This window comes from Fusarium poae, chromosome 1, assembly GCF_019609905.1.
Source record: "Fusarium poae strain DAOMC 252244 chromosome 1, whole genome shotgun sequence".
NCBI classification, from domain to species: Eukaryota; Fungi; Ascomycota; class Sordariomycetes; order Hypocreales; family Nectriaceae; genus Fusarium; species Fusarium poae.
Window position 1 is genome coordinate 6,672,860 of NC_058399.1, and position 24,595 is coordinate 6,697,454.

Here is a 24,595-nt window from a genome sequence, read left to right on the forward strand (position 1 = left end):
TGAGTTGATTGCGGGATTACAAGCAGTGTAAGTTGTGATGGAATGGCACAGCTTGTAGCCTGTACGATACGTACCTGCCGTACGGGGAAGAGTGGAACCGTCTCCGCTGACGTCCGGCTGCGTGGGTGCTTGCTCTCCAAGCTTCCAACCTTCACCTCCCAAGTCACTACAAACCCCAACTATATATCGCGACAGCAGAAGTTTAGCTTCAAGTTTCGTGATCGCAATAATTAGCTATGGACGTCGAAGAGTCGCCTTGGGCCGATTCATCACAGGCTTCGCAACAGGCGTCACAGCCTGAAGCCTCGGCCTCCGCTTCGCAATCTACCCCAGCTCCCGCTTCCTCATCCGCCCCTCGTCCGTCGAGAGGGCCCCGTCGCCTGGTCGCTCAACCCACACGTCTCGAAGCTGTCGATGATCCTCTTGGTCCCCTCGGCGCCGTCCCCGAAGACAATGGTCCCGCTCAGGATGCCCCTCCGGTGCCTCCGCAAAAGGAGCAGATGGTGATTCGTACCACCATGCCTCAACCGCAGCAGCAGCAACGACGACCTGCGGACCCAAATCATATTGATGATGAGGAAAATGATGGCCCAAAGGCTCCTCGCGCACCTCCGCCTGTCGATGCTGCGCAGCCAAGCGCTGTAAGGAGCAGCAACCAGCCCAGTGTTAGCATTGAGCAGGCTGCCAAGCCTACATTTCAGATTTACGTTGGTGATCCTCACAAAGTTGGCGATTTGACTAGTTCTCATATCGTCTACTCTGTCAGGACCAAGGTACAAACCCAAATACCCAATTGCCTGAATCCAGACTGATCTAGAAACAGACCACTTCTAAGGGATACAAGCAACCCGAGTTCGAAGTCAAACGCCGATACCGTGATTTCCTATGGCTCTATAATACTCTCCACGGTAATAACCCTGGCATCGTCGTCCCACCACCCCCAGACAAGCAGGCTGTTGGTCGCTTTGACAGTAACTTTGTTGAAAGCCGCCGAGCCGCTCTCGAGAAAATGCTCAACAAGACCGCGATACACCCCACGCTACAGCACGACCCCGACTTGAAGCTTTTCTTGGAAAGTGAGACCTTTAATGTGGATATTAAGCACAAGGAAAGAAGGGAGCCTATTCCCACTGAGAGCAAAGGTGTACTAGGCTCGTTGGGTATCAATGTTGGAGGCGGCAACAAGTTTGTGGAGCAAGATGACTGGTTCCACGACCGTAAAGTTTATCTTGACGCCCTGGAAAACCAGCTCAAGGGTTTACTCAAAGCAATGGAGACTATGGTTGGACAGCGCAAGATGATGGCCGAGGCAGCCGGTGACTTTTCGGCTTCCCTTCATGCGCTTTCTACTGTGGAGCTATCTCCATCACTATCGGGTCCTCTTGATGCTCTATCTGAACTCCAGCTTACCATTCGAGATGTCTACGATCGTCAGGCCCAGCAGGATGTTTTGACATTTGGAATTATTCTTGAGGAGTACATTCGTCTCATTGGTTCAGTCAAAATGGCATTCAGCCAGCGACAAAAGGCTTTCTATTCATGGCACACTGCTGAATCAGAACTGCAAAAGAAGAAGGCTACTCAGGATAAGCTGCTGAGGCAAGGAAAGAGTCAGCAAGACCGACTCAACCAAATGAGTGCCGAAGTGGGCGAGTCAGAGCGCAAAGTACACCAAGCCAGGCTCCTATTTGAGGATATGGGACGACTGATGAGGAGCGAACTCGACCGATTCGAGAAGGAGAAGGTGGAAGATTTCAAGAGCGGAGTTGAGACATTCCTCGAGAGTGCAGTTGAAGCACAAAAGGAGGTAAGTTTAACAACAACTCGCAGATGAGAACAGTGCTGACAGTCGTAGCTTATCGAGAAGTGGGAAACCTTTTTGATGCAACTTGACGCTGAAGACGACGAGTCAGTGTTTTATAGACCACCAGTATACCAGCAGCAACAGCAAAAAGGGGGTGACACTGCTGTCGACCGTGCTCGAGCAAGGATAGACGAAGACTCGGATTAGGTTCACGTGAGCCCTCTGTTCCTAGCGCCTTGCCACAATTCTGTCTCTTGGGAATGAAGTTGGAGAGAAGATGGAAGGGTCATATTCACACCCATGGGGTCGTTTGACTATTGACCAATTCGAGAATCGTGGGCACGTGTTTTTATATCTTACAAGCCTCGGGGGCTGTCAACTGTTGTACATATCAAACCACCCCCATCCACCTCATGCTTTCATTCTCGGGCCTTGCCAGTAGTAATTTATACAAGACACATTTATACCCTTTGAAAAATCTGGGTAGAGAATATTGTTGTGGTCGTTGTTCCCCCTCCGTCAAATCCCAATATCATTTCGTTTACTTTCTCTTCTTGGCCTGCTTCTTAGGACCTGAGTCTCTCATAGTGTTGGCACCTTGTGCTGGCGCATATCCAGTTATAAGATCCGCATAACTTCCGTCCGCATCCTCAGCAGCTTCAGCATTCTCTCCACCCTCTTCGGCACTAGAAGCATCGTAGGCACGGCCGTAACGCTCTCGGAAAGCGGCCAATCTACCAGCCTCATCGAGCTCGACGTTCTTGAGTGACTTTTCGGATGGCTGCCACAGCAGTGTGTTGCGTGTGTCCTTGGCAGCACGGTAGATGGGCAGTGGTGAAGTAGTTCGCATGGTGTATGCGGAGCCGTCGGACAGCGTGACCAGCTGGGTAAATGTGTAGGGTCGACGAGGTCGGGGAATGAAGGTCGCATGACGGACTTGGCCGAGGGAGAAGCGGCTCGGTGAATATGATGATGTTGAAGTGAGCGTTGTTCGGATAGGCGACAGGGTCGCTGGTGAGACGGAGAATTTGGCCATTTTGATATGAAACGCTGCTGAGAGCGAGGCCGGAGGACACGAATTGGCCCTGGTTACGGGGTATAGAACGATTGACTGCCGTTTGGCTGGTGATAAAGCTTTAGATCGACTTGAAGTTGATCGGTAAAATTTAGGATGCGAGGTCCGAAGGCGGGTACCACCAAGCAGGGGTTCGTAAGCTTATCGATAAGAAAATGGCAATTGTTGCTCGTCATTTCTAGACTGGCGTCGGAGTCCGAAACTTGCGAAACGAGTGAAATAAAACGTGCCTATCTTCTTTTGATCGCAGAGAGGATCCAGAGCGATCACCACGGTTCTTTCAGGTGCGTTGTCGATAATGCGCTGTGTTGGGCAATGAAGAGCTCTCTAGCCCTGCGCAATGGCGCTACGACAGCACTTGTCATGACGAGAGGCAGGACAAGAGGGTTAAGCTCTCTACGGAATTTTGAATGTTTGAGGAGGTCTTTAGTGGGACGTGAAGACTATAAGATACCTTTTGGCTCAATATCGAGGTCTTGTTCGTACCAATGGTCCCTTCAGAGTGAGCTCCCATCGTCCTTGTTGATACTCTACCTAGCTAATGTGTACTATAGATAGAAGAAATCACACTTCTACAGCCTCAAAACCATGGCATACATCACCAGCCACTCCTCCGACCGTCCATCCGATCAAACAAGTCCCTCTCCCCGAACAGCTCCGCTCTATAATGCGTCTCCTCCCCCACAGTGTGGTGGTATGCACATCCAACCAACCCGGCGATGGCCCACGGGCTATGACAATGTCATCGTTTACCTCTCTTACACTTACACCGACACCTCTTGTTAACTTCAATATCGCCATACCGAGCAGAACGTTTGATGCGATAAAAGCAAGTGGGGAGTTTAATGTGCACGTTCTCTCTGGGGATGAGCGGGGCGCAAGTGTAGCGAGTCACTTCACAAAGGGTAATGTTGGTGGACATGCATTCCAAGGTCTTGATTATACTCAAAACGGTGATGAGGCACCTATTCTAAAAGAGGAGGGCGTTATGTTTGCACTACGGTGTAGGGTGCTAAAGGATGCACCTGAAGAGGGTCTCATGAGAGTAAGGGATCACGTCATTGTGGTGGGAGAGGTGATGGAAATGGTGAGAGTTGAAAAAGAAGAGGATGAGGATTTTGGACTTGTGTATGCGGATAGAAAATATAGACAGGTTGGAGGAGTGTTGGAGATGTAAATGATATATCAAAAGCTGGCATGGAGTGTATGGTATTTCAGACTGTAAGCTACGTGTAACGATATAGGGTAGGGTAGAGAGCAAAGTTGTACTTGTTTCTCGAAGATTCACGATGTATGTTGAGAGATGTATTCGAACAGCAATACAGTGGAACATTCCCCTTCATGGAGGTTTGGGCTGGCTTCTATCCATGTCGGCTGCTGTCGTGGTTGTTGACTCAATTTGGAAACCAACAGAAGCATGCAACAGAATGAAAAGAACGGAAACTCCAAATACGCCAAATACGGCAGTTAAGCCTTGAGATTGCCTAGAGCCTAGAACATCAAGATCTGACACTCATGTCTCCTGCAGCCCGCCTCATTTTCGGCCCCCATTGGTACCTCAACTGTCTGTACATATCACTCAGCCTTGTTAGTTTTGATAACGAATCTTATTGGTTTATGCATAAATTACAAACGGCTCAGCACAGCTACAGCCCAGTCTACTTCGATTGACGGGCCTCAATTGGGCCCATTTTCAAGCAAAACCGCCAGGCAACACAAGCATCAGTCTGCCTGAATGGCTAGAAGATTCGATTAGATCGAGGGGTCGTTTTTTGCTGGGGTTAGGAAGCGGTGGACCTCGCTAGAAAGTCTAGGAATATATGAACAACAAGGGTCTTTTCAGCCTCGAATGAGGGGTTGTCTTGTAACAGAGACCCTCGACTACTCGAAGACAAAACAATAACGACGAGGCTCTACTGTTACCAACAATAACAATAACGTCGGAATTCGCCATGATGATTAAGATTTGCATGAATCATGTAGATCGGTGAAATCTCTGTTCCCGCTATCTTGATAGTCTAATGTTAGATTCGGGAGCATGTGGCTTGTGGTACCTGAAGTCGCAAAAGATGAACATTCTGAGGCGATGCATCAAAAACGTGGAAGACTCTAGCAAAGGCTGGCCAATCAATCGAGACCGTAGTAGACAAACGTGGACTTTTGCCGCCTGGTCTCTTGATACATTTTTTGGAGTAAGCGTATACGTACCGTTTCATTCACTGTAAAGCGCAAAGATGGGAGGATATAACGGATGGAAGGCAAACGGAATGGAGACCAGACAAGTCAGAGAAGAGGCAAACTGCAGTGATAGCGTTGGCCACTTGCCGTAGTGCGTGTAAAAGTCGGGCGGTTGCTATGGCTGCCTTCCAGTGCCCCTCAGTACCAGTAAAACATGGGTAGCGGAAGGCGGGGGAAGGCAGCTGTAGGCGGCGCTAGGTGGACTCTTGGGCCGTGGAATCTCATGGAACCCTTCACATTGGGAGAAGCAGATGGAAGGAAGGAGGGGCCGGCCGCCAGCCTACATATTTTTCTTGTACTGCCTCTGCTTCGACCTTTCTTCCCTTTCTCTCCAAACATTACATCTCTCTCACGCTTTTGCACATTCTCCTTTTCTCTCTCACCAGGGGATTCACTCAACTTTAGACGAGCAATCTTGTCTTTAGCCTTTTCCTTTTTGTAACGAATATCTCAAGGTACGTGCCTTTGCCGTTGCGTTCCCCGCTGCACTTCTATCAGCCTTGCACCCAACTTGCTTGGAATTCTTCTTCACCATTCTTTGCTATACCTTTGTGGCAGCTTGAATAGCTTCAGAATCTTCTAGCAGACCACTGTTTATTGGATACGCTATTTCTACTTGCGCTGGTGGCTACTGGTTGAAGTTGGAATTCTAGAGCATTCTGTACCCCTCCATCCACTGCCCGCCTCACTCACCGACCAAACTTTTACAACTATAAATTCAATTCTTTTTTCAGTTTCTAACGTCTTTAACAGTCACGAATTCCCTTTGATACCCGACACCATGTCTGAGACTTTCGAGTTCCAGGCTGAGATCTCTCAGCTTCTCTCCCTTATCATCAACACCGTCTACTCCAACAAGGAGATCTTCCTCCGAGAGCTTGTCTCCAACGCTTCTGATGCCCTAGACAAGATCCGATACAAGTCCCTTGCGGACCCTAGCCAGCTTGACTCTGGCAAGGACCTCCGAATCGACATCATCCCCGACAAGGCCAACAAGACCCTTACCATCCGGGATACCGGTATTGGTATGACCAAGGCTGTAAGTTGAACCGTCTACTAGTTGCCTGTAACAGTAACTAACAATATGCAGGACCTTGTCAACAACCTGGGTACGATCGCCCGCTCCGGTACCAAGCAGTTCATGGAGGCTCTTACTGCCGGTGCCGATGTTTCCATGATCGGTCAGTTCGGTGTCGGTTTCTACTCCGCCTACCTTGTTGCCGACCGTGTCACCGTCATCTCCAAGAACAACGATGACGAGCAGTACATCTGGGAGTCCAGCGCTGGTGGTACTTTCTCCATCACCGAGGACACCGAAAGCGAGCAGCTCGGCCGCGGTACCTCCATCATCCTCCACCTCAAGGAGGAGCAGACTGACTACCTGAACGAGAGCAAGATCAAGGAGGTCATCAAGAAGCACTCCGAGTTCATCTCCTACCCCATCTACCTCCACGTCGAGAAGGAGACCGAGAAGGAGGTCCCTGATGAGGAGGCCGAGGAGGTCACCGAGGAGGGTGATGACAAGAAGCCCAAGATCGAGGAGGTCGATGACGATGAGGAGGAGAAGAAGCCCAAGACCAAGAAGATCAAGGAGACCAAGATCGAGGAGGAGGAGCTCAACAAGCAGAAGCCCATCTGGACTCGCAACCCCCAGGACATCTCCCAAGAGGAGTATGCTTCCTTCTACAAGTCCCTCTCCAACGACTGGGAGGACCACCTTGCTGTCAAGCACTTCTCCGTCGAGGGTCAGCTCGAGTTCCGTGCCATCCTCTTCGTTCCCAAGCGTGCTCCCTTTGATCTCTTTGAGACCAAGAAGACCAAGAACAACATCAAGCTCTACGTCCGCCGTGTCTTCATCACCGACGACGCCACCGACCTCATCCCTGAGTGGCTCGGCTTCGTCAAGGGTGTTGTCGACTCTGAGGATCTCCCTCTCAACCTGTCTCGTGAGACTCTCCAGCAGAACAAGATCATGAAGGTCATCAAGAAGAACATTGTCAAGAAGTCTCTTGAGCTCTTCCAGGAGATCGCCGAGGACAAGGAGCAGTTCGACAAGTTCTACAGCGCCTTCTCCAAGAACCTCAAGCTTGGTATCCACGAGGACTCCCAGAACCGATCCATCCTTGCCAAGCTCCTCCGATTCAACTCCACCAAGTCTGGTGATGAGCTTACCTCCCTCACCGACTACGTCACTCGCATGCCCGAGCACCAGAACAACATGTACTACATCACTGGCGAGTCCATCAACGCTGTTTCCAAGTCCCCCTTCCTTGACGCTCTCCGCGAGAAGGGCTTCGAGGTTCTGTTCCTTGTTGACCCCATTGATGAGTACGCCATGACTCAGCTCAAGGAGTTCGAGGGCAAGAAGCTTGTCGACATCACCAAGGACTTTGAGCTCGAGGAGACTGAGGAGGAGAAGAAGGCCCGTGAGGAGGAGGAGAAGGAGTACGAGAACCTTGCCAAGTCTCTCAAGAACGTTCTCGGTGACAAGGTCGAGAAGGTTGTCGTCTCTCACAAGCTCGGCTCTTCTCCTTGCGCTATCCGAACTGGTCAGTTCGGTTGGTCCGCCAACATGGAGCGTATCATGAAGGCCCAGGCCCTCCGTGACACCTCCATGTCCAGCTACATGTCCTCCAAGAAGACTTTCGAGATCTCTCCCAAGTCTGCTATTGTCCAGGAGCTCAAGAAGAAGGTTGAGAACGACGGCGAGAACGACCGCACTGTCAAGTCCATCGTCCAGCTCCTCTTCGAGACCTCTCTCCTTGTCTCTGGCTTCACAATTGAGGAGCCTGCTGGTTTCGCCGACCGCATCCACAAGCTTGTCCAGCTCGGCCTCAACATTGAGGAGGATGACTCCGCTCCTGCTGATGCTGATGCCACCGACGCCCCTGTCGCTGCCGCCGCCGGTGACAGCGCCATGGAGGAGGTCGACTAAACGATCAATGCATTCTAAACGGGATACCATAAAAAGTCAACGGAGTTGAAGGGTTTCGGTTTTTATGAGCAACAAGGTCTTTGTTTTCTGGTTTTTATGCGGACTTGTCGGATTTGAGCAGCCGCCTTATCTGCCATAATTCCTCAGTTCTTGAAGTAGGACGAGGTGTAACTCTAGTTAGCTCTATGATCACGAGAGAGATGAAGTAGATGCGAAATGGAAATGGTTTAGATTAATTGTTTATGAATGTGACTGGCCCTGTGACTTGTACACTCGTCTATTGACTGAGGTGGAACAACCCAACCGTTTGAATTTCGGATCCATTGTAGTCGGGTTGGACACAATCTTGGATATGATCGTCGGAATACTACACCAGACCCAGATAATCCCCCGCATGTTATTCTCGGCTGCTGCAGAAATGGCTGTCGGTTCGGTTCAATCCTTGCTGTGGTGGACGCGATGCGACTATAAAACCGTTGATGATTCTCGTTTGACTCACCGTTGTTGTCTAGATATTTTGGACGGACGTTAATAGCTGCTATACAGATGGGCGTCTTTAACATTTTGGCCGTTCTCTCAGGTCTGGCCGTTGCACTGGCTAGCGATGTTTGCTCGCCAAGTTTAAAAGTCAAGACTCACAACGGTGTGCTACAAGGTTTCAAAGACGATTTCTCCAACGTTGCCCAGTTCCTCGGTATTCCTTACGGTGAACATCGACGATGGGAGGCAGCTATACCTAGTGGCCATTTCGGAACACTCAAGGCTACATCGTTTGGTCCCAATTGTGCTCAGAGTGAACCTGGTGTTGGCGGTCCTTGGGCTCCCGAGTTTCTCATCAAGCCTAACAGCACGAGTGAGAATTGTCTCTTCCTGAATATCTGGACGCCGGAGCAGGCCCTTTGTCCTAAGGCGAAACCACTTCCTGTGATAGTTTGGATTCACGGAGGAGGGTTCACCTCGGTATGTGTTGCATTCTACGTGAGATGGCGTGATCTGATAAGTGTAGGGCGGTGGTAATATTGTTTACCAGATTCCCAAGAACTGGGTTGAAAGAAGTCAGAAGCACATTGTTGTCAGCATCAAGTATGTCACTGCCCGTTTCATTGCAGGTTGTATACTGACCACCGCTACTCACAGCTACCGTCTTGGAGTATTTGGTTTTCCCAATGCTCCAAGTCTAAATCCTAGACAACAAAATTTGGGATTCCTAGATCAACGTCTCGCAGTTAAATGGGTCAATGACAACATATCACGCTTCGGTGGTGATCCTAAGCGCATCATCCTCTGGGGTCAGAGTGCCGGCGCCGCTTCTGTGGCATTCTACCAATATGCGTATCCCAACACTCCCATCGCGGCTGGATACATTGAGAATTCGGGATCGGCTTTCCTCGGACTTAGGGCCAATGACGTGACAAAGAGTAACTTTACCTCACTTGCTAAATCGTTCGGATGCAGGCGTGACTATGTTGAGTGTCTACGACGTGTTCCTTTTAAGGATCTCCAGAGACATGTCGAGGAAGCAAAGACTATGAGCTTTGTCCCTGTTGTTGACGAACGGACTGTGTTCTCTGACTTCACTGACAGGATCCCGAACGTTGCTAAACTTGTAAGTTGGCCTCAGTCGTCTGGCTATCAATACTGACCGTCTCATCAGCCTACGATCATTGGAACAAACCGAGACGAAGGAGACATGACAGACCCTCAAGCGCAAGGAGACCGGTCTTCAGATCAAGCCAAGCCCGATAATACCTTCCACTGCCCAGCACACTACGAGACCATCCTCCGATCTTCTGCAGGAGCAAACACGTGGCGATATATGTATTCCCCCAACTTTACCAACATTATGCCTGGAGGAGAGGGTGCGTTCCACAGCGCCGAGCTACCTCTGATCATGGGAACTCATGACGAAGCCCGTGGAAAGTCGACCAAGTTTGAGTATAAAGTCAGTCACGCTATGCAGGATTATTGGCTTGCTTTTGCGCAAGATCCTTCTGCGGGTTTAACCCGCAAGGGGTGGAAACCGACGCCAAAGACAGGACTTCAACAAGGAATTGCCTTTGGGTCCGACAACAAGGTTGTGGTGAAGCCCTATGTCTGGACTAGCATGGAGACTGGATGTAGCAAAGCCGGTGCTGCTAAGAATTAGATAGTACAGATGCAATCAGTCTACTGCCAAAGGTTGAATATAGGCCTGACATCTAGCAAACACAAATATTTTGCAGGCATGTGATTCAGTACATAGTAACAAAGAACAAAACTCACTATTGACTATGGGGTATATATCTATCTATCTTTATAATGTGGTAAACAATAGTCCAATCCTCCATCCAATCCTGTGCTGGCCTTGAACGACCGTCCCTGTACTTGTACATGGATGAGCCGACATGACGATTCCAGTGGGACCGTATCTCCTTATCTTCAGTTTGACAATTAGGCAATCAATGGATGACCAGCATATTCGTATAATTGCAATATTCGGGGCAAATATGTATCGACTACACAAGGACGTAGAGAGCACAAATCTATACTTTGTTAGTGATGTCAGGTGAAGAAATGAAGTAAACTTACCATGCTGAGACCAAGAACCATTGAAGCCCAGAAACAGACATTGTTCAAAGTCTTCTTGCCACGAACCCATCTTGTACGCTGAAGCATGACAATGGGTAGCTGAAGCATTTGGCAGACAAAGCCGTATCCACGGAACTTCTTTGTAATACAGGCCATGACGATCTCATGGCCAAATGCCGAGATAAGGAAAGTAAGCGCAGTGGCAGCACCTCTACCAATTCGAGGTCGGGAAGCGCTATAAACGTGACGCCGGAGAAAGCTGTAGACAGGAATATTCCATTCACGAGAGAACTCCATCCAGTCTGTTGAGTTCCACCAGTCAGAGTAAAAGTGTCGGTCAGCGAAAAAGGTGATTTCGGCGAAAGCACCAAGAACATATTCGAAAATCACAAGGAAAACGAGTAGGAATGTAATCATGAAAGGGAAAAGAAGCCATGAGATGGTCTCGGCCAAGATGAGAAGCTTCTCAGACACGGAGGATACTGCCGGTACAGCATCGAGCCGTTCCGAGGCATCCAAAAGGACAGGCAAGATGAAGTCTTCGGAAATAATGGTCAAGAGAAAGATGCAGCCAAACGTGGCAATAATCTTTGAGATTAGATTAATCCAGTTGATGCGCGATGTTCGAGGGTATTCAATCTCGTAACAGAGCGTCGGGCAGAATATGTAATCCGTGTAGTTGGACCAAGTCAAGTTGTTTGGGTAAGTGACATTGCCAATGGGACTCGTAAGCTCGCGGGCAAGGTCTTCTCGCAACTCGTCAACTTCATCGGCACTGTTGTTGGGGCTGGCGACAGGGCTGGGAGCTAGGAGATCATGGTTGATAGGTTCCTCGTCATTGCTCTTGTGACCGTTGGTACCATTTTGCTTGGCTTCTTGCTTCTTCTGGCGTTGTCGGCGGCGCTTCTTCGCGCTGGTGCTAATAGATTCTCCCTTTGTGACGCTGGTAGGCAAATCGGTGCCAGGATATTGATAAGCTGGACGTCGGTCGTGAGGCGAGAACGGGTTGTCGAGAGCGTGCAGTCGCTTCTCTGTTTGCGATAGGTGTCCATTGTAAAAAGCATAAGAGTGCATCTTCATCAGAAGGACCATGGTATGAAGGAGGAAGAACACCTGGGAGGTCCACGTCCACTCAAAGTAGAAAGGGACAATGATCCAAAGAGTAAGCCAAGCAACCTGATAAATACTCTGAATAGCGATTCCACCTCGATCCCAGTCCAGAAAGCTGCCTGGCTTGGCTTTCCTCGCCGCGCGATTCAGAGGTAGACTGACGGCAGTTGTCGCAACCATGAAAAAATCAGCAATGGCAAGATGCCAGAGCTTGACGGTAAAAAGACCCCAAATATGCACTCTCAGAGGAAAGCCAGTATCTTTAAGATTGCGCAACATGGAAGTAATGCCCATAATGGCAAGACCAATCCAGAACAAGTTGAAGAAGCCATGGAAGTCTCTATAATCACTCTCGGGGTCGAAGTGACTCACGCGTGAGGCGAATTCGATCGTGGGAAATATACGGCGGCGTTGCTCGGCGCGAACTTGTTTTCGAGCGGTAGAAAGGGATTTGACAGATGGAGGCGCATTATCCGGGACGGGTGTAGAACGACCGCTGTAAACAATTAGCTCGGGCTCGTTGGAAGTTCGGTCTTTGTACCTAGTCAAACCACTTGCTGAACCTGTGCTGGCGTTGTCGGGCATTAGGTGTTCACCATCACTTGCTGTCATACGGACAACATCAGAGACTTGTGAATGCTTCGGTTTGCGCGGCCGAGGACGAAGGACATGGTCATGTTCGCCCGCATGGCCATTTCCGTTAGGAAGAGTCTCTATCGAAGAGCTCATGGTCGCGGTGTTGTGTGGTGATATGTCGCGATCAATGTTGAGGATTCATTCGACAATCTCTTGAGGAATACTATTATGTTGGTGTAGTTGCTCGGCGAGGACGAAAAGTAAGAAACAAGACTTGAGTCAAGTTTGTCGTAAATGTGAGACACTACAGCGAATGGCCTCGAGGGAGCTAAAAAGTAGCTTGTCTTTTAGGCTTGATGTGTCGTCACGACGTTGAGAAGGGGTTGTGGCTTGAAGGGGTTGTGACTTGAAGAGAGATAATATAGAAGCAAGAGCGGCGGATACAACTCTGTGAGAGAAAAAAGGGAAAAAGGAGCGACGTAACTGCAAGACAGCCAAGAAATGTCAATACTTGTTTGTTTGAATCCTTCAAGTAGTACTGAATATTTGGTCGATCGATTGGGAATTGATTTGGGGTTACAGCGGAGGCAGCGGCAGATGACAGCTAGAAATGGAGCTCCAGTGAAGTGAACCCCTAACTTTATCCCATGACGTAACAAGGAGTTGGGGTCCTTCGTCATTTCTGCACGCACTCATGGAAGTAATCTCTACCTACCTAGGTACTCATGACAACTCATTCAATCCTCGTGACCTTAAGATACTGTCTATCAAAAGTCAATTCGCCTCGTTCAGCCAGAATCACTTTCTCGTGCAGATATTCATGAGAAAACATCGTTTATGCATGTCCATCCCTTGCTAACCAGGAACCTATACGCGTATCATATATCGCTATACTCTTTCGTTCCGCGTGTCGTTTCCTTTGCTCTTATTCGTCAACAGCCAGTTTCGAACGGTTGGCCTTTTCTGATACAATTCGTTTCGTATTAGAATCCTTGCAGCATATTCTCCTCACTATCCCAGTCGTTTCTCGATCATCACTGATCCCTATCAGAAACATAACAGACGAAATTAGCAGGCCAGTTTATGCCATTGAGACGAAACCTCAGACGATTTATTTTCTACCCTAAAACGAGGAGGCCAGCTTTCTGCAACCCGCTAGCTAATGCATCAAAACTCGATGGGAAGCACACAAGACACAAAGACAGTACGTTGATTGATGCTAGCTTGATGACCTCAGTAGCATGTCGATCTCTTGTAACACAAACTCCACGTCGATCTTGACAAGTTAACCTCTGGGGTCTCAACGCTATACATCAAGGCTAACGGCATTCACCTTGTCTATATTTACATACTTGACACGAAGTCATAAAAAGTACGATTCTCGATTGTCAGAGATTAAAATCTTGTTAGACTTGTGCTTATTGAGGTACAACTAACTTGTCTTGAACACATCTCAACAGATCCCTTTCATTCTCCGTTTTGCCGACCATCTCTATACAAATCTCCTGCGACTTAATGTTCCAAATGCTTAGCAACTAGACAGTTTCCATGAGCTCCCATTCTTGGCCAAATGATTTCTGCCTCGTGGCCTTCCTCTGCGTGAACCGCAATAGTTCTCATTGTACACATCTACCACTCCTTTTATTCTTTGTCGCAAACAACTGGAAACGGAAATTTGGCTTCGAGGTTCTCATATTGCTCCCGAGACGCCAGTTGACGAGATAGTACGGCAATGTTTTCCATGCTCAAACCGCCCTCGTCCATTTCCTGACATGTTCGGTCAAGAAGCTTATATTCGAGGATACCGAGTCCCAACTCTCGTGCTTCTTTCCGGAAGTTCTCTAGTTGGCCCTTTGACCAGAAAGCCTTTTCGTTGGGCTTTGATCGAGCATCGGAAAAGTTTGGATCAGCATTGACAGCATACTCGCGGAAGCAGTGGACGAGCTCGCTATCATCGCCCAGGAGATGGCATAACCCCTCGTCAATCTTCTGAAGATTATCCATAGACACATTCTTTGAAGGTCCTCGGGTATTTGCTCGCCGACGTTTGGTGGGCGGTGCAGCTGGAGAAGTTTGGTCTAGGTGCTGCAAACCATCAATCCTGGCCATTATTTTGGCTGTGGATTCCCGCTGCTCGTGCAAGATTTCTTGCATCCATTCATGAAGCTTCTCTTCGACACTGCTTTGAATAGTTGGGATCGTAGTAACCGGTTCTTCGAGGGTAGAGGTGTACTGATATTCCATGATGTCTTCATCCGCGTCCCGAATTGCGTCAAGCCATTCTCGGCCATGCTGTTGGCACCAGATCGAGACTCTGTTTTTCATTTCCTCGCTGAGCACTTTGATCACAGGCAGCGATAGCCATTCGTTCATTTGTGGGACAAGAGATGCTTGATCAAAACCTCGATGCCCCAGATTCTTGACAATGTCGCCAGCATGCGCCATGGCTCTCTCTCGCGTCATCAGATACGTCGCTCCTATCAATTGTGGTCCAGCAGCCATAGATGAGGGTGTCAAAGATTGTTGCGAACACTCTTCTGGCGAAACATTCAGGTCTGATCTTTCAGACGCCATTTCTAGCATTTCTAGGGCTTTTTGTTTCTGGATCATGTTAGCAGATATTTCTTGCGTGTAGTTGGCTTGAAAAACTCACAAATGGATGGTAATAACCCAATACTGACTTGTTATAGCGATTGCAAGCAGGTGAGGAGGCTCCTAATGTTAATGTTGCTGAGGCTTGAGATTTAATATGAGAGTGGGGGAGGATATAAACAAACAGATGTGCGGCTGGCAGTTGGCAGCAGTGACAAACCACATCACCGTTCAACAGTGATTCACCAAGCCAGCCTCAGGCCGAACGCTCACAGTCACTACTGTGAAGCGTCGTCCTGATCTCACCCCCATAAAGAAACCGGTGTCAGTGCCGGGGGCTGGCATGCTAGCTTGCGAACTTTCCAAACGGCTAATCAAGACTGATACCACTCTGGCACTAGGCATCACTTGTTTTAATCTTTTGGTATAAGTGAGACTCTGACTGCACTGAAGTTTAAACAGTTTGTGTTGGTCTGTATATACCTTTCGTTAATCCTCAAGTGTTCTCCTATCAGACCAGAACCAGGGAACCCAAGATATATATTAGCAATGCATGATAACAATAATCAAGTTTACGTTGTTTATACGAGGGATGACCTTATTTTCACAATGACATTGACTGGTTATTGTTATAATGCTGTATGCCAATAGGACCCCTCAGCTATATATGCAAGTGCATTATATATCTATGCCAACATCTTCAAACACAGAGTCATCATATATAACCAGCAAAACAGACAGCAGACTATAAAGTACAACATGAGCTAAAAATAACCAGTTCTCTCATCATTAAAGCAGTCTGTCCCGTTGGCTCCTATTAAATTCAGTGCGATAAATGATCTAGTCACTATGCCGTGACGATTTTCTAACTGCTTAATCTAATATGGCCTCAGACAGTTGTGCAATATCATTATTGATAGAGAGGATACGGGTATCAAGATGGAAGTTATCAGGGGTTGTTTGCCAACTTTCGGTGGATGACTAACGATGGATGGGACTTGCCATTCCGAGAAACCACGTTTCCGATCTGAAGCTTGAGCTTAGGCTAACCTTTTCCTTTACTCTCCAAAGGTGTGGGATTAACTTTACAATCGCCAACTCTGCCTCGATTCCCGCATTATCAACAAAATCACTGCTACTCAGGATACCTAGGACGACACATTGGCTACTGGCATATCCTATTCGCTCCGATAAGCAATGTACCGTGCTGGCAGCTGTCCAGAGCCTCGGCTTCTTGTTCGCCTACTACTCACCCACAATCATGAACCACTATCCGGTATGGTGTAGTGGCTAACATTTCGCGCTCTCATTCAATGAGAGAGAATCATCTCGATCCGCGGAGCCCAGGGTTCGATTCCCTGTACCGGAGTTTCCTTTTGCTGTCCTTTTTGCCTGTAGGCGCATGTTCTTTTTTGTTTCCTTGATCGACCAGTCTCTAGGCAAGCGCTGGAGTGATTACTTTGACCCTAGTGGGCTCAACAGACAGATGCTACTGTCTCTTACTTTTATCTTTATAAAGACACATTGCTAACTAGTTACTTACTCTCCTTAGTACCAGACACTTGGGGTTTGCAAAAGAGATGCCTTGCGTTGTATACTTACCAAGACAATCACAGCAGTTTCACTGCTGGATGAAACTAGTCCTGAGCTGCCCGATGCATGCTCCTGCATATATTCCATCGAGTCCTTCCCCTTACTCTTCTGTGGACGAGCAGGAGAGCAAAAAGAACTAACTCCGGTACAGGGAATCGAACCCTGGGCTCCGCGGTACTGATCTCTCAAGTTATGAGAGCGCGAAATGTTAGCCACTACACCATACCGGATGGTAATTTGTTGGAGGTTGAGGATGCAACATTGTTCCAACCTCGTCGTGGTGATGAGCAAGACACGAAACGGGTTAATCTAGTAAACCGTAGCTGCTTCACGAGTGTCCTTCTGCTGGAGTTTATACTGCCATATATCAGATAACTAGTTGCTGAAGTATTTAGCAGGTAACAACTTAGATTGCAGACAGCCTCTTGACTTGCCGTGTCTTGTTAATTATCCATCGCATAGACAAAGTTATATTCCCCAAGACGTTACTGTTCTTAATAGCTAGTCTAGATGCGGTATTAGTTATGTTATAAATGGCTTTCCACTGTGATAATGAAGGGCATTCAGTGGCTCAGTAAGAGAGTTGACATGGTTGCTAGTTGCGTCAAAGTTTCGATATCATGAACTTGTCCAAGGACATTTCAAGAGTCAGAGACACCACCATAAGGCAACAGTAACATCACCACTGGAATATCAGTTAGTAGTACTAATCTATAACTGAGACATAAAAAAGACTTAGTATTCTGTTATTGATCTATCTGTAAGGTTAGCTAGGTAGGGCCAACCACCAATGGATGTCCCTCCAGACGACGCAACCGGCAAAAGAATGTCGGTGGAGAGGCTCGAACTCTCGACCTTTGGATTACCCTGGTGTTTAACCAAGTCATGGACATATGAGACCAACGCTCTAACCAACTGAGCCACACCGACTGAGGATGGAAGAGACTAATTGCTTTCCAACGATGAGAGAATGACTTCAATGTTCACATATGTAAGAAGCACGTGCTGTCATGTGAGTCTCGCTCTTTTTGGTACATTCGTGGATCGTCATTCGCTCTCGCTTCGCTTCTTAGTCCTCTTATGGCAATGCTGCGCCTCACGTCCACGCACTACACATCCATCAATACTAGGCGGCCGCGTTTTACTTCGCCTGGGGGCGATGATGTTTTGATATCTGGTTGGATGAGATTGCGTAGACTCTTTATTGAAGAGAGTGCGAGGCATGCTGGCTCACAGATGACAGAAACGTTGACCTCTTAACTGTAGGATACAAAAATAAATGATCTAAAAGTGACATCTAAGTAGCATACGCTGGTTTACTAATTTTGTCTCTTATACTTCTGATAAGTACTATTCTGGCAATCTGGGGGCTAGGCGCAAAGATGTGTAACATATAAGGATGAGTGATCTGGATCAAGATGACCAGAACACTGCAGCATCTCTCAAGCGTTCACATTAACTTGCCTTTTTCCATCTTCAATTCATACAATTCAATATCTCTTTCATCATGACTGCCCATCCCACCAACAGCTACATCGAGGTTGACCCTCTTAAACAAGCTGGTCAACTTCCCTCTTACAACATTCCATCAGACAACACAGAACACTATCACACTCAACCACAAGACCGAGATGCTGTTCCTCACAATAAGCCAACTGCTGGTCAACGCTTCCACAAAATCAGCTCCAAGGCTGGCTCGCCGCTCAACAAAGCTGCAAACTTGATTGGAGCTGAAGGGTGGTGGCCTACTACTATGGACAAGGAGTGCGCCAAGGCTGCCCGCATCCTTCACTCTTTTACCAGTAAGTGCTGCCATCTACCTGGATAAGATTGAACAGTACTGACTTGCACTTTCAGACCTCAGCTCTTCTACATCTCCCAACAGCAAAGGGCCTCTTCACCCCACAGGTCTCACTCGAAAGTCGATGATCAAGATCCCTCCTACCGTTCTTCAAAACGCCGCCGGTCTCGCTATATTCAATGTCATTCGTGCCGGCGCCTGCCATGGCTCTCTTTCCGGTGGCTCTGGTGTAGTCATCTCTCGCCGCGCAGACGGCACCTGGTCTCCTCCCTCTTCATTCATTGTCAGCACGCTGGGTGCAGGCTTTGTCTTTGGTCTTGATGTATATGACTGCGTCTGCGTTCTCAACACCCCTGAGCAAGTTGCCGCCTTTACCAAGCCTCGTGTATCCCTCGGCGCAGAAGGTTCCATTGCTGTTGGTCCTGTTGGAACAGGTGGCAGTATCGAAGCGGCCCTCAGCAAGACTGCTGCTCGACCAGTGTGGAGTTATATGAAGAGTCGCGGTTTGTGGGCGGGTATTCAGATTGATGGCACTATTGTTGTTGCACGAGGCGATGCCAATGCCTCATTCTACAACGAGCGCGGTATCACAGCAAAGAAGATCTTACTTGGTGATGTCGCTTGGCCCATGGGTGCTAGGCCTCTTTTTGCAGTCCTCCAAGCACTCGAGGGAAGGTCTACATATGACCGCACTGTCGTGCAGGCCGTGGGCGAATCCCCCACCCCTGGTGACTCTATCTCTGGTGACTCTATCCTGCCTGAAAAACAGGGAAGATATACCGATGAGCCCGAAGAGTCAGAGACTCGTAGTTTTGAAAGGCTGGAAAAGTACACTGACGAACCTGAAGAACGCACGATTGGTGGGTCTGAAAAGTCGGAAAGGATCGATGAACTTTCGAGTCAGGAGGCTCAAGAGCCTCCGATGCTCATAGTTACATCTCCTACCACTATTCATAGCACAGAAGACCTTCCCGGTTATGAGGTTGTGGAGAAGAATTAGGTTCGGGATTTCGGTGAGGACAGAACGGGCTTTGACTTGAGCTTGCGATTTAAGTTTACTTGTTTCTTACATAAAGTCTTCAGTATTATAGTTATTGTTTATGTCCGTCCATCCATTAATCGTGAGCCAATACACTCATGCCTGAACAGGATATAGGCCTCATGCGGCAAACAAATGTCTTTCGTCAGCAGCACTTTCAATAACCATGAATCAAAGTTTCTGACGAACAGAATGCTATAGAATACTATACAAGTCTATTAAAACAATACTGTGTCACCACTCATGCCCTACTCCTTACTAACCATGCATCGTGACTAAACAGCCTCTTCGCCCACAGGTCCCCTTCGCTTCCTCCTAGTGTTTGCATCCAAGTTCTCTATCTCCTCAGCGCCACTACGGAGGGTAGACTCGGTGCTAATAGCAGGACCGCTCGAGCTTTCAGGCAACCTAACCTTTTTGCCTCCCCATCCAGCAGCCATGGATAGCGTTTGCGCTGCATAATCCAAGTCTCCATCAAAGCCATATCGAAAAGATTCCGTCTCTTGAAGTGGGAGATGATTGAAACGCCAATCCCAAACTGAAGCGTAGGTAGAGCGGTAGCTAGCAAATGCCATGATCGTGCCGATGAAACCTCCTCCCAAGATATCGTACCAGTTGTGCGCAGCATCGATGGTGAGAGAGCCAGCGATGAGAACTGCCGCCAAGACAGGTATGAAAGTGAGCAACAGCTTCCAGAACGCGGGCTTGTGATCTGCCCAGACCTTGAGCTTTGCGTTAAGCCACAAGAAAAGAAAACCAAATCCGGCAAATGCGGCGGTTGTATGTCCACTCGGAAACGACGTGATGGCGTTTTGGATCCTTGACTGGTCGGGCTGCGTACAGATCTCTGTGGTGTACATGATCTGGTAGAAGCCAACTCCATTCAGGCCAGATTTGTTGTGCGTCTTTGCGAGCGAGACGTCGGGCATGCAAACATCGAGAAAGTAAGGTCTGAAACCGCCCACGAGTTGTTTGAGAGTAACCTGGAAGAGCGACGCCAGAGTTACGGACCAAACTGTCCCGATTATAGCATTACTCGCATCCCAAACTGACTTGATCTGGATCTGAGCAACGATGTAGGTAATAATGGGCAAGGCGATAGAGATCAGGCCAGAGAGCCACGCAGGAATAATCCAACCACGGTCAGGGTAGGCCCACTGGGGGTAGACGATATCGCCGGACGTCGCATCGAAAGTGATTGGGAATGTTCGTGTAATGATGACGGGAGAGTGGTAGATCTGGGAGTTGTTAGCGACGGAATAAAAGCGCAGGAATAATACGTACACCATAAGCAAGAGCACCAACAAAGGCCATGCAAAGCAGATCTTGGTAGTTCACTTTTAACCATTTTCGCAAAAAGGTCTTGAGTGTCGCTCTCTTGGATTCAGGCGTTGCGGCCACATCCGGGTTGATTCGTGGAAGGAGAGGCATGACGACCCGAAGATAAATAATATCGTCTCGAAAATGTAGGGAAGTAAAATTGTTGCAGATAAAGAATGAGAGACGAGAGAAAAGACGAGATGCAAGCTTGTGATGCGTCGCGTGCCTGCTTTTAGATGGCTGACGTCATGGTGTGCATGCACGATCGGGATCGTCTTCAGGGTATTAAAAGCAGGTCAGTTTATGCCATTTAGACCAGACTTTTAGGTTATTTACCTTTATATCCTAATCCTTATGGCCAACTCGATCATGTCGGCGCCATAATGAATTTATTTCAATTTCTCCTTTACGCATTTATTCTGATATAGAGCTTTTGCTGAATCTGGTCGAATGTATAGCCTTGTGGCCTTACTGGTCTTGTTACTATTTGCTTTTGCTGTTCAATTATTGGGTTTACTGGGAAGGTTGCTACACTCTTAAGTTATATTGACTTTTGAAGACTGGAAAAGCATCTGCCAAATCATTTCAATTTCCCATAACCGTTGTATACATTGATGGAGGCTAGGTTCGTCGTTTGAGCATCAGTCTTTATATACAGGCCTCAGGGTATCAGAAAAATTGGCCGCTGGAAACATAAGAGACGAAGTTAGTGGGTTACTTTATGCTCCTTACACTATAGCTCTTAGACTATTTATTTTTATATCATAAGACTTAGGAGGCTATTTTTCTGTTTTCTGCTACCCAGTAGTTTAGGTCTAAATATGTCCGTAGTAACCCCAGCTCTCCGTCACGACTCGGGATGGAATAAAGAATGGGGGGCGCTGACTGACTGATTCCGCCTGGCTGAAAACCTAACTGGTAGGGATTTTTGATCCAAGATGCCTTGTGGCGCTTCCTTAAAATAGAAGTCGGTTGGCGGGGACCACAGTTCAAATGTCAACCATATCTCACTGGCTGTCGAGCCGCCTGATTGAAACAGATCATGTTGATCCCTCGCAAGAGCTTCAACAACCAAACATAATTGAATCACTTGCAGATCCAAAGCAGCAGCTCTGTTGCCTGTTTCTCATTTGACCAGACAAAAAGAAAAATAAATAAATATGACCCGATTGAAACAAGATGCAATTGAGATCTGACAGGTCCGCAAAACTGTCAGCAGCTGCAGCACAGCCCATCAAACTACTAGGATAGTAAGCAATCCGCCTAGCGCCAACAACTGCAGGTAGTTCCACACAGCCGCAAGCCTCCGATTTTAGGGTGCAAGGATAAACAGCCCAAGAAGTCTCGTTAACATAACTCAAGCTTGACCTACTAATTTCGTCTCCAAAGCCTCTAGCACCAGCTTTCTTGATACCCTGCGAGAATGGATGGACGACATAAAAGGGTTGGTAGACGCCCGAAAGAGGACTTTTATCAGCCCTATCATTCTTCATTTTCATACTCATCATGATTATTCCCACCTCTCTGTTGGCCCTTGCCGGGGTCGGCTTTGCTGCCCTGGAGCCTAGACAGATCATGCACCAGGCGAGGCATCAGCCCTCTTTCATTACATCTCGCGACCTTTCAGATACGAAAAACCCTTGCAAACTTATAAGTCAGACCTACGAGGAGGCGAACCCTGAAAAGGGAGATCCTGTCATTCTAGCTATTCCTCCATCAGTCGGCATTGCCTGCCTCAAGTCTGTTCCCCTGGACAAGAAGAGAGACCTGGAGCTACTCGATTACCTTGAGCCTCTCATCGGGTTTCAAAGCACACTCGAGATTCTTGCTGATCCCCCAGAAGAACATTTGTTTCCTGGTGTCGATGTCTTGGGTGGATTTGATACCATTCGCAGCAAGTTGGAGAACAGCAAGTACAAGACACAATATGAAGTCATGACTGATCTACGGAGTATTGTAAGTAAGCTTTCCTCGGGGCATAAGAGAAGTTGGCATGGACGCATAAGGGACGAAACTATTAGGTCAGCTTATGCTATTTAGACCAGGCTTTTAGGTTATTTGTTTTTATGTCCTAAAGCCTGGCCAACTTTCCTATTGCCATCCCCTTTACTTGACATGAATCCATACTGACCCAACAGTTTGCCGCTGCCTATGATGGCCATTTCGACTACCCCCCGGCGCTTCTCAATGCCTTTATGTATGTCCGACGAGGCATCGACTTTGAGTCCGTCTCTTCCAACGGTATCCGTTTACCCTACATCTTCTCCCGTATCGATTCAGACCGTGGCAACCACGGCCTTCTTGACTACACCCCTTCAGCTGTCAAGAGCATCGACGGCACCCCGGTTGTAGAGTGGCTCGAGGAGGATGCCTCTCGTCTTACAGCCGGCGCCCAAGATCCTGATGCTCAGTATAATGCTCTATTTTCATCCGCCCCCCGCAAAGCTGTTGGCTCATCCGCAAGCACACTCATCACTCAGTATGAGATCCCCGATACATATATCATTGAATTTCATAACGGCACCAAAAAGGTGGTTCAAAACGAGATCATCGTCCTGCCTGCAATCGATTTCTCTGGGATCGAGTCTGGCGAGGACTTCCACCAGTACATCGAAATCATGCCTGCCAACACGACATCCGAAGAGCCTACCAATGAACGCCGCTCAACCCAAGAGTCATCCAAGTCCATCCCTGGGTACCCCATCCCCATTGCCAAGCATTCAGCCAATTCTGTAGCCGCATACTTCCTCGACGGAAAGGGTTATGAAGATACTGCTGTTCTCTCCATTTTGAGCTTTGTCCCTATTGGACTTGACCTCGCCAACCCCCCTGCTGGCTTCAGTCTGGAAAAGTTTATCCTTGAGGGGCAAGCTGTGGTACTCGAACTCATCCGCAAGGCCAAAGCAGCTGGCCGTGATAAACTGATCATCGACATGTCTGCCAACGGTGGCGGATCGGTCATCTTGGCACACTCAATCTATCGTCTGTTGTTTCCAGATGGCAAGTTTACCGGCTGGGATCGATATCGCGCCAACGCTGCTCTCGAGGCAGCTTCCGAAGCCGACTATGATAATCTCGTCGCATCTTTTATCACAAGATCAGAGTACTACCCTGTGGGCGTCGATGGCAAAGCCATTGAAACCGGCAAAGACTTTTTCGGTCCCTACACAGTCAAAGGCGAGAACGTAACTGCGGCTTTCCAGACCAACAAGACTGTCCCTTGGGGGTCTACTATCCCTGCCTACCTCAACGGCTTCGACCCTGAAACGAAGCCCGTCGTGGAGAAAGCCCCTTGGAAGCCTGAGGATATACTCATTGTCACTGATGGCATTTGCGCATCAGCCTGTGGTATCCTGACTGGTCTTCTCACGCGCAACTATGGCATTCGTACGCTTGCTCTTGGCGGTCGCCCTCTCAATCAAGCTATGCAAGCCATGGGTGGCGTCAAGGGGACTTTGCTCAACTTTAACCAGGACATTGTCAGCGCAGTGGCTCAAGTTCAAGCTGGCGCAAGTGACAAGGAAGCACTCTCCATCCTCAACGACGCTTCTGCCTCACTCCCCAGCTTGTCAAACCCACCTCTTCTACCCCTACCCAACGCTGGTAGAGTCAACTCGCTCAACGGTTATACTGAGGATAACCTCAAAGGATATCCAGTGCAGTTTCGATATGAAGCAGCCAACTGCCGTCTGTTTTATACACAACTCATGTCGGCTTCGCCGACTGCCGTTTGGAGACGTGCTAGAGGTGTAGCATGGAATCAAGAGCCCTGTGTCTCGGGCTCTACCACGGGCAAGAGTGAAATGATTGGCGACAAGACTCTCAAGTATGACTCGAGAGTTCGAAGTCGAGCAAGCACCATCAAGGGTCCTGGTATGTTGAAGAGGTGATGAATCTATTTTACATGATACCATATAGTAGGCGATAGAGGCGTTATTATACCA

General features: G+C 48.3%; 11 protein-coding genes and 1 non-coding gene across 12 annotated transcripts; 7 read left to right on the forward strand and 5 right to left on the reverse strand.

Moving 5' to 3' along the window:
• Positions 1-236: 236 nt before the first annotated feature.
• On the forward strand, positions 237-2,011 carry FPOAC1_002145 (uncharacterized protein; the record flags this gene model as incomplete). The annotated part of the gene is made up of 3 exons (XM_044846730.1): positions 237-773; positions 824-1,807; positions 1,856-2,011. The coding sequence occupies 3 exons, from the start codon at positions 237-239 to the stop codon at positions 2,009-2,011; spliced, it is 1,677 nt and encodes a 558-aa protein (XP_044712646.1).
• A 334-nt stretch (positions 2,012-2,345) lies between these two features.
• Positions 2,346-2,840, reverse strand: FPOAC1_002146 (uncharacterized protein; the record flags this gene model as incomplete). The annotated part of the gene is made up of 1 exon (XM_044846731.1): positions 2,346-2,840. One exon carries the CDS (start codon positions 2,838-2,840, stop codon positions 2,346-2,348), a length of 495 nt encoding a protein of 164 aa, XP_044712647.1.
• A 706-nt stretch (positions 2,841-3,546) lies between these two features.
• Positions 3,547-4,056, forward strand: FPOAC1_002147 (uncharacterized protein; the record flags this gene model as incomplete). Its single annotated transcript, XM_044846732.1, has 1 exon — positions 3,547-4,056. The coding sequence occupies one exon, from the start codon at positions 3,547-3,549 to the stop codon at positions 4,054-4,056; it is 510 nt and encodes a 169-aa protein (XP_044712648.1).
• A 1,842-nt stretch (positions 4,057-5,898) lies between these two features.
• FPOAC1_002148 (uncharacterized protein) lies at positions 5,899-8,052 on the forward strand (the record flags this gene model as incomplete). Its single annotated transcript, XM_044846733.1, has 2 exons — positions 5,899-6,156; positions 6,208-8,052. 2 exons carry the CDS (start codon positions 5,899-5,901, stop codon positions 8,050-8,052), a joined length of 2,103 nt encoding a protein of 700 aa, XP_044712649.1.
• Positions 8,053-8,598: 546 nt separating this feature from the next.
• FPOAC1_002149 (uncharacterized protein) lies at positions 8,599-10,198 on the forward strand (the record flags this gene model as incomplete). The annotated part of the gene is made up of 4 exons (XM_044846734.1): positions 8,599-9,012; positions 9,059-9,135; positions 9,190-9,658; positions 9,707-10,198. 4 exons carry the CDS (start codon positions 8,599-8,601, stop codon positions 10,196-10,198), a joined length of 1,452 nt encoding a protein of 483 aa, XP_044712650.1.
• Positions 10,199-10,547: 349 nt separating this feature from the next.
• On the reverse strand, positions 10,548-12,459 carry FPOAC1_002150 (uncharacterized protein; the record flags this gene model as incomplete). The annotated part of the gene is made up of 2 exons (XM_044846735.1): positions 10,548-10,574; positions 10,621-12,459. 2 exons carry the CDS (start codon positions 12,457-12,459, stop codon positions 10,548-10,550), a joined length of 1,866 nt encoding a protein of 621 aa, XP_044712651.1.
• Positions 12,460-13,947: 1,488 nt separating this feature from the next.
• On the reverse strand, positions 13,948-14,916 carry FPOAC1_002151 (uncharacterized protein; the record flags this gene model as incomplete). Its single annotated transcript, XM_044846736.1, has 1 exon — positions 13,948-14,916. The coding sequence occupies one exon, from the start codon at positions 14,914-14,916 to the stop codon at positions 13,948-13,950; it is 969 nt and encodes a 322-aa protein (XP_044712652.1).
• Positions 14,917-16,211: 1,295 nt separating this feature from the next.
• Positions 16,212-16,672, forward strand: FPOAC1_002152 (uncharacterized protein; the record flags this gene model as incomplete). Its single annotated transcript, XM_044846737.1, has 2 exons — positions 16,212-16,292; positions 16,451-16,672. 2 exons carry the CDS (start codon positions 16,212-16,214, stop codon positions 16,670-16,672), a joined length of 303 nt encoding a protein of 100 aa, XP_044712653.1.
• Positions 16,673-17,318: 646 nt separating this feature from the next.
• FPOAC1_002153 lies at positions 17,319-17,421 on the reverse strand. Its single transcript has one exon. It is a non-coding gene; the product is annotated as a tRNA-Met (tRNA).
• Positions 17,422-17,998: 577 nt separating this feature from the next.
• Positions 17,999-19,292, forward strand: FPOAC1_002154 (uncharacterized protein; the record flags this gene model as incomplete). The annotated part of the gene is made up of 2 exons (XM_044846738.1): positions 17,999-18,293; positions 18,349-19,292. 2 exons carry the CDS (start codon positions 17,999-18,001, stop codon positions 19,290-19,292), a joined length of 1,239 nt encoding a protein of 412 aa, XP_044712654.1.
• A 314-nt stretch (positions 19,293-19,606) lies between these two features.
• On the reverse strand, positions 19,607-20,762 carry FPOAC1_002155 (uncharacterized protein; the record flags this gene model as incomplete). Its single annotated transcript, XM_044846739.1, has 2 exons — positions 19,607-20,569; positions 20,616-20,762. The coding sequence occupies 2 exons, from the start codon at positions 20,760-20,762 to the stop codon at positions 19,607-19,609; spliced, it is 1,110 nt and encodes a 369-aa protein (XP_044712655.1).
• Positions 20,763-22,157: 1,395 nt separating this feature from the next.
• FPOAC1_002156 (uncharacterized protein) lies at positions 22,158-24,541 on the forward strand (the record flags this gene model as incomplete). Its single annotated transcript, XM_044846740.1, has 2 exons — positions 22,158-22,607; positions 22,790-24,541. 2 exons carry the CDS (start codon positions 22,158-22,160, stop codon positions 24,539-24,541), a joined length of 2,202 nt encoding a protein of 733 aa, XP_044712656.1.
• Positions 24,542-24,595: the final 54 nt, after the last annotated feature.